Below are 12,815 nucleotides of genomic sequence, written 5' to 3'. Positions count from 1 at the left end.
TATTTCTTAGTTCCATTTGAAAAATCACATTTTTTACTGCAGGATCTCACGTGCAGATATATACCACTGAATGGGTGCTTGCTGAATCATATCACAGTTTCCATTTGGTGATGCCAACCTTATTTTGTGAGGTCTCTGACATCAGTTGACAAGTGTACTTTCACCTCTCCATTTTGCTACTTATTAACAAGTATTAAGTGGACTGCAAAGATAGAATTTCTTCAACTTTAGGAGCACTCCTCTGGAAACTTGTCTTGCCAGTAGCTTCCTGAGAATAAGTAAGGGATTATGTATGCTATTTCTTTTCATACTTTTGGTGAGAGGACCCCAATTATTACATTACACATTTTTCAAATCGTGTCATTAAAAGTGTGTTAACTGTATTTTTTTGGATTGGTTTGTTGAGTATGTTTAATAGATGCTGAAATGCAGTGTTTATTCAAAATTATAGGGAGGTACTTATCATTGCGGGCTTCCCAGGTGACTCAGCAGTAAAGAACCCACCTGCCAATGCAGGAGATAGAGACATGGATTCAATCCCCGGGTCAGGAAGATCCCCTGGAAGAGGGAATGGCAATCCACTCTAGTATTCTTGCCTGGAGAATCTCATGGACAGAGGAGCCTGGAGGGCTACAGTCCATGGGGTTGCAAGAGTTGGACACGACTTAAATGACTAAACAGCAGCAATGCATCATTAAAAGGGGAGGGATTGAGGAAAGAAAAAAAGATAATGGGATTTCACAACTGAAACTTACTTAAGTTGGAAAGAAGACAGAGGATCCTAGAGGGCTACAGTCCATAGGGTTGCAAAGAATCAAACATGACTGAAGCGACTTAGCACTCATGCATGCATGCACGTGACCGTTTGAATGTGGGGAAAAAACATGTTTTTTGAATGAAATACCATAAAAAGGAAACTTTTAGGGGACAAATTTGACCATGTACTCTTTTATGTTTTAGCTTCTTGCTGCTGATAGTCGCTCTCCTGGCTTCTTACTCAGTTCATCTCCTGCTTAGCTTGTGTATTCAGACAGGTAAGTAAAATGTGTGCTTATTTATTTGATAAAATAGCCTATTGAGATCATGTCTACCTACATCAGGTTGGCTGTCTCAGATCTAATTTCCAGTGGGAATATTAGGTAGGGTGTTTGAAATGGAGAATTTCAGAAGGTCAGAATATATGGACCCAGTCCTTCAGGGGAATAGCCGAGGACAGACGAGGAGGAGGAAACCAGCATCCTTCCTTGCCTTTCTCCACAACACGTGACATGGTTTTCTAGGTTAGAATAGATTAGGGGAAGCACCTGAAAGGTGTTTAAAGGATCCAGACCTTGTGTTAGGGAGAAGCAGTACTCAGGTGTTCATGCTGATCATCTTTCTCCAAGGGTGATCACTTTCTGGAGAACACCTTCCCAGATCTACTACTGCTGTCTCTGCCCCCCATATATAGATGTATATAAATATATATATATATGTAAGTTTTTTCCACTTATGCAGTTCAGTCATGTATTGAATAGTCCTTTTAAGTTGCAATAAATAGAAGTGTATGAATCACGGAACTGCTTTCTTAAAATTTTTCTTTTGTCATTAACAAATACTCTGTGTCCACCAGTCCTGGTCTTTTTATCTGTCTAGTCTGATCTACCTTTGGATTAGGATAGTTATGATGCCAGAATCACAAGTTTAAGTCTTATGTGGCTGGGTTCACTTTGCCCGATCTGATGGGTTCACTTTGCCCTGTTGTTTTCAGGTTCTCAAGAAACAGAACAGATATATAAAATAGATAAAAATGGGATTGTTCTGGTTGGAACGGGTGTTTCTTGAGTATTTTACGACTCTTGAAAACAGAGTTCTAAATCCACAGATCTAGTCTTTTTAATCTGTCTTTGCATCAGACACACCTGCAGATTGTTCTGTAAACAGAGGTTTCGAAGCCTCAGGGATTCTAATTCCAAGAATCTGAGGTAGGATTCAGAAATCTCTTTTTAAAAGTCCTCCAGGGGACTCTTACTCAACACTGACTTAGGATCCATAGTTCATAGCTGTAAATTGTGTCATTGCTTTTGGTCATTCAACCAACAAATACATTCCTTTGCTTGCAAGGGGCTTGGGTGACTGTGCATTCAGATAGAAATGCTAGGAAGTGATGCAATGATATTAATCGCAAAGTAACAAGTTGTTCATAACAACATCCCAAATTCAGGAATAAGAGCATTAAAGAAGTATATTTGTAAATCCTGCTGAAAGGTGACTGAATTTTAATGCATGTTTTGAAATTTTGCTTCTTTGTTTGAAAAAGTTATTTTTATTTGTGATAGTTTATCTAACATCTTTATAGGTTATTTTTATCATGGTTTCTACTAAAAGATTAATATGTTAGTCAATCATGTGGCAATTATGTCTTCATTAACTGAAGTGTTTGGCTTTATTAATTTAAATTATTTGGAGGTATATTCAATTTATGAAGATTTCCAAGTAATGCTATTTTTTTAAATTTTATTTTCCTTCAGATCATATGTATTTAACTTTAAAATTCTGACGTCTTTTGTTCTTTTCTATAACTTTGGGGCATGTAAAGTGAAAAGCTCTGTTTCTCTTTCTTTTTTCTTTTTCTTTGATTTTTGTAGCTTACTTGGTCCATGAACTAACTTCTTCATGACTCTTCATACACACTGCTGCACCTGTCTGCTGTTGATTGAATTCCTTCAGTCACTGTAAAGTTCTCTATGGAGGTAGGCTTTAAAAATAATAACAAATCATATATATATATATATATAGCATATGCATATGCTATATATATGCTAGAAAATAATACACAGCTAAATTTCTCTCTAGTTTGTTGGGCTGTCCTAAAAGAGTATTCAGATTGGATTCGTTGGTTGGAGAAAGGATTATCACAAGTCTTTACAGATTAGCTTCATTATTTGCCTAGAGTGCAAGAGGAATTCTACCTTTATAAAAGTAAAGGATTTCTTTTCATGAAATTCTGCTATTTTTGATTTTATATAAGATTTGGAATCTGTCTGGACTTTTCTTGAGATCTGAGGAGGCATATAAGTTACCTTAATCTCTCTAGCCTTAGTTTGTACTTAGTCACTCAGTCATGTCCAACTCTGCATCCCCATGGACTGTAGCCCGCCAGGCTCCTTTGTCCATGGAATTCTCCAGGCAAGAATACTGGAGTGGGAAGCCATTCCCTTCTCCAGAGGATCTTCCCGACCCAGGAAACCTTTGTTTGCCAATTCTAAAATGGTTGTGATAATACTTTTCTCTTGGGATTATTGTGAGAATGAAATATAATGACATACATAAAATGTCAAGTCCTTGGTAAAATGCTAGTAGCTTTTATTATTATGAGTTCTCATTGGGCCAGAACCTGTAAGGATTGAAAAGTATGTGTGTGTGTGTGTATATATATATATATATATATATATATATATATATATAGGCTGCATGGCATGTGGGATCTTAGTTCCCCAACCAGAAATTGAACCCATGCTCCCTGCAGTAGAAGCAGAGTCTTAACCACTGGACCACCAGGGAGTTCCCCCAAGGCGCTGTACATACTGTACTGCTGTCCCCAAAAGAGTTGGCTCATTATGATTCTCTGGGGAAATGTTTATGCTCTGGGAATAAATGAAAAGCTCCCCTCCTCTGGTTTCCACATCAGTGTCAACAGAAGAGAATCAGAGTCTTAGAACTCAGCCTGTATCTGGTCGGGACTCTACTTCCTAGTCCTTGATCCCCACCACTCACTGCATTGTCATCATTATTTGCCTTGAGATCATTTGAATTAATGATCTTATACCACTTAATTTACGTCAATTTATGTCACTCAGTTTATGTCAACCAGTTCAAGAATCCTGTTATCCTTCATTTCCCAGACCCACCCAACATAGTTCTGTCTTTTTCTTTTTTTAATTTTATTGAAGTATAGTTGATTTACAATGCTGTGTTAATTTCTGCTATACAACAGAGTGATTCAGTTATACAAATATGTGCATTTTTTCATATTCTTTTCCATTATGGTTTATCACAGGATATTGAATATAGTTCCCCTCAACTCTTCCGAATATTTCCTTACCTTTCTCACTCTAGGAGAACCTAAGACTTCTCTGTGAACACTGCTTTCCCTGCACTCAAGTGGCCTCTCTTTTCTCTTCCATGTCCCTCATACTGGTCTAAAGATAGGATAGATGTGCTACTGACATCTCATTTCCACTTCCTCTCCCTAAACCCCAGCTTTGAATCTCATAACTTCTACCTTATGGATATCATATACAGACTCCTCAGCCACGTTCTGTCATTTTATGAACATTTTAGCTTCTGCTTTCCTTTCAGTTTCTTAAGTATTACCCCATCTGGATGGGTACGGGATGATTTCAGTACCCATGCAGATAATCTAGTACTTCCATTTCCTTAACTTTTTCTCTTCTAATAATTATATTCTCTGCCTACCTCAGCTACGTATTTCCCTGGTCATACCATTGATCTTGTCTTTACCGAAATTTCATCCTCTTCAAAATCTCATTTTCAAGAATCCACCCTCCAAAAACTACCATCTTTTTAAATTTTTTAAAAATTCATTCCCTCAAGTACTCCAACTCTGGCGATTCTTTGCCCCCACGTGGGCTTGAGTTCCTCGATCTACTACTTTGGCTCTCTGCTTCACTCTCTTGTCCATATTTCCTCTCTGTATCCAGTTGAAGTTTCTTGTTATTACAATCACACCCTTGCTCCTCCCTTTCACCATATTACTTTCCTGGCAAAACTCCAATCGCAGTTAAATGTAACAGCCTACCTCACACATGCACCTGTGCAGTTGACTATTCCTGAAGAAGAGCATACAGCCATGCAGATTAATGTCACTGTAACTCAGTGTCTAGTGGATCTGTGATGCTATTGTCTAATCCTTATTAACTTCTTCAGTTCATTCACTTGCTTCCTCTGCTATCTAGGAGATGACTTTCATTTCTTCTTTCTCTCAGACCTTCAACACATTCTCCTTGATTTCATTCTTACCTGATATCCTCACTTTCTTTTTCACTGAGAAAACAGAAACAATCATAAAAGAACTTTATAAGCTCTTACTACCACTTCCACCCACCCGTCTTCACCTGTGCCTTATATTGTTACTTTGGATGAACTCTCTGTGTTCCTGTCTGAGGCTAGCCCCTCCACTTCTCTGTGACCCCGTCTGCTCTCACCTACAGTATTCCAGCCACTCTCTCCCTTCTCTCTTCTTTTTCATCATCTTTGTATCTTTCTTTCTATCAGTTTACAAATAGATTATAATTTCTTCCACTTAAAAAATGACTCTGCATTCGTTCACTATACTCCATGCCTTCATAGGGGATGACTATCAGGTGGCACTAGTGGTAAAGAACCTGCCTGCCAGTGCAAGAGACTCAAGTTCAATCCCTGGGTCAGGAAGATCCCCTGGAAGAGTTCATGGCAACCCACTGCACCTGGAGAATCCCATGGACAGAGGAGCCTGGAGGGCCCCAATCTATAGGGTCATGAAGAGTCGGACACAACTAAAGCAACTTAGCACACATGCACACCGTCGTAGTAAAGCTCTTATCAAAACAGTTGTCCCTACCAGATACTTCCCCTTCCTCTTATTCTCTCTTGAACACTCTTCAGTCAGCCTTTCCCCATTATTACACAGAAATTATTGTACCAGCGTCTTCCACCTTGCTGATCCAGTGGTCAGTTCTATCTTCATCTTAGTTGACTACTCAGCACCACTGGACACAGTTGGTCACACCTTCCTCTGTAAAACGCTTATTCACAGTCTCCTGGTTTCCTTCCCGTTTCACAGAATATGCTTTTCCTCTGCTAAATCCTTATCTCCCCGTCTTCTAAACATTGGAGTATCCCTGGTATTGTTCCCCTGATCTCTTTTCTTTTACACCCTTGGGCTCATTACAGCCCTAAAATTGATACCCCTAGCTTGAATCTCTTCCCCTGAATTTCAGACTCATTCAGCTTCCTTCATGATATTGCCACTTGGATATTTAATACGCTAATCTCAAATTTCCCTCTTTACACTGCCAGTCTACACTTTCCACTGTTTTCCTATCTAAGTAAATGATAAATCTTCCTTCTAGTTGTTCAAGCCAAAGACCTTACAATTATTCTGGACTCTTCTTCTCATACTCCAAATGCAATTTCCAAATGTGAGAAAGTATCTGTCCTATAATTTTGAAAGTAAAATACTGACAAAACAAATGTGAAGACCGTGATGAAAAGGTATAGAGGCTAACCCTGGATCCAACATTTGTATTAGTATTTACCTACATGAGTTGAAAATTTATGAGCATGGATATTTATTCATAATTGTCAGAATTTAGAAGTAATGAAGATGCCCTTCAGTAAGTGAATGGATAAACTGTGGTCTGTTCAGTTAATATAGATACTTCAGCACTTCAGAGAAATGAACTGTCAAGCCTTGAAAAGATTCAGACATGGAGGAATCTTATAAAGGCATCTTGCTAAATGAAAAACCCAGTGTAAAAAGGCTACATTCTGTATGGTTCCAACTATATGACATTCTAGGAAGGACAAAACTATGGAGACAGTGAGAAGATCAGTAGTTGTCAGGGCTTAAGAAGGAAGGGAGGAATGAATAGATGGAAGCATAGATGAAATTTAAGGCAGTGAGACTATTCTGTATGATACTATACTGGTAAATACATGTTGTTATTCATTTGTCAAAACCATAGAATGTACAGCACCAAGGATGTACTCTAATCTGTGGACTTGTGGTGATAATGATGTGTCAGTGTAGATTCACTGATGTGACAAATGTACCCCTCTGGTGGGGGATTTTAATACTGGGTGGGGCTGTGCATGTGTGGGGATAGAATGTGAAAACTGTCTATACTCTCTGCTCAATTTTGCTCTGAACCTAAAACTGCTGTAAAAATAAAATCTGTTAAAAAAAAATTAAGAAAAGAAACAAACTCAGAGGGAAAGAGGAAACAGAGATAATTCACAGACCAGATGAAAATTTTAAAAACTATATTTAATAGCTTCAGAGAACCAAAAGAAGATATTACATTATTGAAATAAGAACAAGAAATTATTTCAAGCATATAGTAAGAATATAAGAGTCCTAGATGTTAGAAATTAAATTTAAAATTAATTTAGTAGCTGGGTTGAAAGAGTTAAGGAAATTTCCTGGGGGGAAATAAAAAGACAAGGAGCTTGAAAATGGGAGAAAAAATATAAGAAAATGAGAGGATCAGTCCAGGAGGTTCAGCATGCAAATAATAGGAATTCCATAAAAACAGAACAATTAGATGATAGGAAATTATCAACAAAATAATACAAGCAAAGTTTTTGTAACTGAAAGAAATTAGTTTCCAGATTGAGAGAATTTTTCCAGGTAACCAGTGTAATAATTATAAAAGAATTCATATCAAGATGCATCTTTATGAAAAATTAGGAATACAGTTGTAAAGAGACTATACTGAAAGCTTCAGAGAGGAGAAACAAAAAATTCTTATGCAAAGAATCAAAAACTATAGTGACGAAAGACTTCCCAGGAAGAACTATAAATAAGAAGACTATAAAGCAATACCTTCAGAATTCTTGAGGAAAATGATCTCAATATAGAATGCTACATCTTGCCAAGCTATTATTTAATTGTACCGGGAGAATAATGACATAAAAGACTCAAAAAAATTATCTCCCATACACTCTTATGTAATGAGCAATGGAGGATGCCATTTACCAACATTCAGTTCAGTTCAGTCACTCAGTCGTGTCCAACTCTTTGCAACCCCATGGACTGTGGCACACCAGGCTTCCCTGTCCATCACCAACTCCCAGAGCCTGCTCAGACTCATGTCCATCAAACCTGATGGTGATGCCATCTAACCATCTCATCCTCTGTCGTCCCCTTCTCCTCCTGCCTTCAGTCTTTCCCAGCATCAGGGTCTTTTCCAGTGAGTCAGTTCTTCACATCAGGTAGCCAGGGTATTGGAGCTTCAGCTTCAGCATCAGTCCTTCCAATGAATATTCAGGACTGATTTCCTTTAGGATTGACTGATTGGATCTCCTTGCTGTCCAAAGGACTCTCAGGAGTCATCTCTAACACCACAGTTGAAAAGCATGAATTCTTCAGCGCTCCGCTTCGGTGCTCAGCTTACCAAAGTTAGGTAGTACCAAAAAAATTAGGGAATCCAGCACAAGGAAGAAGCTCCCTGATGGATCAGACAGTCAAGAACCCACCTGTTCAATCCCTGGTTGGGAAGATCTCCCGCAGAAGGGAATGGCAACCCACTCCAGTGTTGTTGCTTGGAGAATCCCATGGACCGAGGAGCCTGGTAGGCCACAGTCCATGGGGTTGCAAAGAGTTGGACATGACTGAGCAACTTACACACACACAGCACAGGGGAGAAGTGGAGGGAATTCCAGGACAACAGCCAAACAGAAGGTCTGAGAGCCACCTGCAGGTTGAAGTAATTCTTTTCACAAAGGTGCAGTCAGCTCTCCAGGTCATGCTTGCCTTCAGGATTTTGTTCAGGATAGAAATCCATTTCTTTTTCTTCTTCCTGAAGGGAATGCCTTTCTCATTTGTCTGTCTAGCTCTAATTCATACTAACTGTTAGATTAGCAGTAGATTAGCAGTCAGACCTGGCTGTTACAGAAGTCTAAGAATCAAATAGTGGAAGATTAAAGCAAGGTATTAACAAAGAGAATAAAAGGGGAAAAAAGCAAGTTAAGAAACTTGGGGAAGTTAGACTGAATGTGGAGGAGGGTCTGTCTGAGGATATCTCCCAGATTTCTGACACAGGTCACTGGATTAATGATAGTGTCATTAATAGACATAAGAACACAGCAGGAGATGCTAGTTCAAAATAAAAATGAGTTCAGTTTTGGATATGTGCACTCTGAAGTAAAATTAGATGGGCTGGTCCTAGAAGTGAGGCCCAGGATAGAGGCTCACTCATTCATCCTATACTCATTTATCTGTGAGGATTACAGAGATAAATGACTTACTTCCTTCTCTTAAAAAAGCTCATAATCTAGAAGGGGAGACAAATACATAAGCAAATGATTTATAATGTAGTGTGATCATTTAAATATGTGCAAGGTATAATGATAGCTCAGAGGAGAGAATGTTTTGCCTTGTCTCAGTGGGGGGTGAGGGGGTTGGTGAGGGTCAGCCAGTATTGGGAGGACCTAGCTAAAAAGGAATTTGACCAATAGACAAGGCAAGAGAGAATATTCCTGCACATACAAAGGTACATACTGAATATTTTACCCACCATACCAAAACTAGTTTACTGTTATTTATGCATAAGATACAAAGAAGAAGATGAAACTGAATAAATAGACAAGGGTCAGATCTTAAGGATTTTGGAACTTTTGCTGAGGCAGTGAGAAGTAATTGAGGTGGTTGGAAAAGAGTCAAAGTAGATACTAGGATTCACCAGTTGTTGCTTCCAAAGAGAAGTTTGGTCCTTCTGAGAGCCCACTGAGAAAGAGAATACATCTTCTTCTTTCTAACGGTTACAATTCTTTTATGAGGATTTTATTTTTTAGCAATAATGAGAAAATAAAGAGTAAAATGACCCCTTTGCCCTCCCCATTTTTTAAAAATGAAACATGCTAGAGTGGTGATTTGAAATCCATCACAGCACCCTCTTTTTGTTAAAAAAAATTCAAAATGCTTCATTACCTGAAGTGAATTCCTCTAGGTATTATAACCCACTTGTGGTGGGCTAAATTAGTTCAGTTTGGTTCAGTTGCTCAGTCGTGTCCAACTCTTTGCGATCCCATGGACTGCAGCATGCCAGGCTGCTTCCCTGTCCATTACCAACTCCCGGAGCCTACTCAAACTCATGTCCATCGCTAAGTAAAGGTGCCCCCAAAACACATCCAGATTCTAATCCCTGTGAATGTTACCACTGATGGCAAAAAAAGGGACTTTGCGAGGCAGACTATTTTGTGGACTCAGTGCAGTTACCTGGTCACAGGTAGAAAGAGAGCGCTCAGACAACAGTGGAGAAGGCAATTATGACCACAGAGGCAGAGATGGGAGTGATCTGGCCCAAATCAAGTCAGGCCAGCTGTCACTGGAAGCTGGAAGAGGCAAGGAACAGATTTCCTCTAGGGCCTCTACAGAAACTGTGGCCTTTCTGCTACCCTGATACTGACTCAGTGAGACTGATTCTGGCCTTCTGACTTCTAGAATTATGAGAGAATAAATTTCTGCTCTTTTAAGTCGCCAAATTTGTGATACTTTGTTACGCAGCCATAGGAAACCAATACAGTACTTAAAATTAATATAATGCCATATAGCAAAGTAAAGGAGAAACAAAAACAAAATAAACGCTGTTAGTGATATGATTTTTCTAAATGGGAAACAGTTTTTGGCAAAGTTCCAAACAAAACCAAACATAGTAATTATATTCCTGGAAATTTTAGTGTGTGTTGAAAGCATTAGCCATTGTTTTCTCAGCATCTACCAAACAGAGGGTGTTTAATAAAAGCTGGGTATGTGGGTGATGATGGATGGATATATTAGAGCTACAGAGGGATTCTATTTTAAAAGTTCCAAATTTAATACACAGGCAGAAATTACATATGTCAGAAGTACCTTTGAAAATTTATTGTATAGTTTATAAAATAGAGTGTACAAAGTTACATGTTGGACACCAAGATACTATTTCTCAATAAAGTTGAGAGCCTTTTATTTTTCCCCTACATATGTGAAGGCTTTGGATCTCCTTAGGGTCCCATTCAGCACTGAGATGCTCTCATTGTGAGAGCAAATGAGACTGAAACTGATTGAAAGACAGTAGATTCCTATTTCCTATCTCAGTGCTCACAGTATTTGTTTATTGTTTGGTATGACAGCTGCCCACACTATTTATAATTTTGTATCTTTTTCTTGTGATTAATGAGCATAGTTCAGTATTCCCACAATTAATTAAGTGGGCTGATTACGGGACTCCATCTTCAGTGAATGGTGGTCTTGTCTTATCCTTTCTGCTGGTAAGTAGTTCTCATCTTGCCTTGATTTTTCTCCCCTAGGAGCATGTGGCAGCGTCTGAAGACCCTGGTGGCTCAGACAATAAAGAATCCACGTGCAAGGCGGGAGACCTAGGTTCGATCACTGGTTTGGGAAGATCCCCTGGAGGAGGGCATGGCAACCCACTCCAGTATTCTTGCTTGGAGAATCCCCATGGACAGAGGAGCCTGGTGGGCTACAGTCCACGGGGTGGCAAAGAGTCAGACCTGACTGAACAACTAAGCACAAAGACATTTCTGGTTGTCAAGGCTGAGAATTGGTGGGCAGGGTGAGGCGCTGCTGGCGTCTCGTGAGGCCAGGGATGCTGCTAAACCTGCTACAGTGCAGACAACAGCCCCCTCTGCAAACACTCATCCAGGTCCAAGATATCAGTAGTGGCAGGAGGAGAAAACCTGAGCTAGATTGTGTGTGCACTCTGCTTTTGTCATGACCCCTTTGTACTGTCTTCCTTCATGGCAGAATGTTTCCTGTAGCAGAACTGAACTTTTGTTACTGGGCTGCAGGGAAGGATGGGTATAAGTCTTTGCAGGATTAATCATATTTTTAAATGAACCTCCTCTTTTCATTTTGTCAAGGTAATAACAGTCACAGATGTGGATGTACATGCCATGTGTATATGTGTGTCTGCATTTATGCAGAAGGACTTGGAACACTTTCCTGCCCATTTTTCCCCACCTCTAGTTCCGTTTCCCAGAGTTCACAGCATTTAGAGTTTTGTTTTGACTTCTTTGGGGGAGTTACCTTTCTAAGTGTAACTGGTATTCTTCTACTGTTATTTATTGATTTAAGATATTATTTGTTGACACCTCATTATGTAAGGTGAGGATTTAGCTCGAGTACACTAGTCCTTCTAATTGTCATTAGTTTGTATTCAATAATTCTTTTACTGATTGTTTGTGACTCTAAACAACACATTTAAAGTTTTGTTTTTGTTTCTTAGATGGTGTCTTTTTACTCTGCTACGTTGCATATATATATACTTGTATATATACTGTGCCTGCTTTCCCCTGTTCTCTATTTCCCGTCGTCCTTCTATTGTACCCTGATGTTGTCAAGATTGACAGTATTTACTTTCTGTTTTGTAATCTATCTTAAGTCATTAATGTTTTATGAATAAATTGAGTCTAAAGTTGAAAAACCAATGAATAGCATTTATAGGATATAACCGTGTGAATCCAGTTCACTGAAGAACCACGTGGTACGTTGGGACCCTAGAACTTTCTCTGTGCCTGCAGGTATCTCACTTCTGTGACCCTGAAAGGAGTATGTTCTTTGTGCTCTTGGATTCTATTTTCTTTTACTATGAGTGCTCTAAAATCATGCCACATTTAGTTGGCAAACTGATATTTAAATACACATTAAGAAAGATCAGAAGTGGTGGCACAGTTGCATAGGAGATATTCAATAAATGAAAGGCCTGCGTGACACTATTAGGGAGAAAAAAGACAGGAGGAAAATGAAGGAAAGCACAAGAAAGAAAAGAATTTCAAAATAAGAGTGCATTCCAAGTGGCCTGCTTTCTGAGGGTTGAACTGTATTTGAATAACTCATGTCCCTCAATCCAGTTCCAAAGATAATATTGCCGCTGCTGAAACTTGGGCTTTGTACTGTAACCAGAGTTTATTAATTGTCCTATTTCATTGAGGAAAAAATGCAAAGCAGACAGAACACTGGAGTAACTAGCTGGAAATATTCCACTGCTTCATGGGAAGCAGCTTTCCAAATGATTCCTGTGGAGGCCAAACTCTTGGTCTAGCCAAAATAG

The 12,815-nt window shown here is 39.1% G+C and overlaps 1 protein-coding gene across 4 annotated transcripts in view; it reads left to right on the top strand.

Moving 5' to 3' along the window:
• SLC38A6 (solute carrier family 38 member 6) overlaps nucleotides 1-12,815 on the top strand; it is a 68,024-nt gene that overhangs the window by 2,318 nt on the left and 52,891 nt on the right. For 3 of the 4 annotated variants that reach the window (XM_061156930.1, XM_061156932.1, XM_061156931.1), the window contains exon 3: nucleotides 961-1,034. In XM_061156930.1, coding sequence (XP_061012913.1) covers nucleotides 961-1,034 — 74 coding nt within the window. Of the gene's footprint in view, nucleotides 1-960; nucleotides 1,035-2,627; nucleotides 2,733-11,052; nucleotides 11,126-12,815 lie in introns of all 4 variants that reach the window. The other variant, XM_061156933.1, reaches the window with a different exon arrangement.

The sequence above is a fragment of the Dama dama genome, chromosome 12 (assembly GCF_033118175.1).
Source record: "Dama dama isolate Ldn47 chromosome 12, ASM3311817v1, whole genome shotgun sequence".
Classification (NCBI taxonomy): domain Eukaryota; kingdom Metazoa; phylum Chordata; class Mammalia; order Artiodactyla; family Cervidae; genus Dama; species Dama dama.
This window is presented reverse-complemented; position numbering and strand designations above follow the sequence as displayed.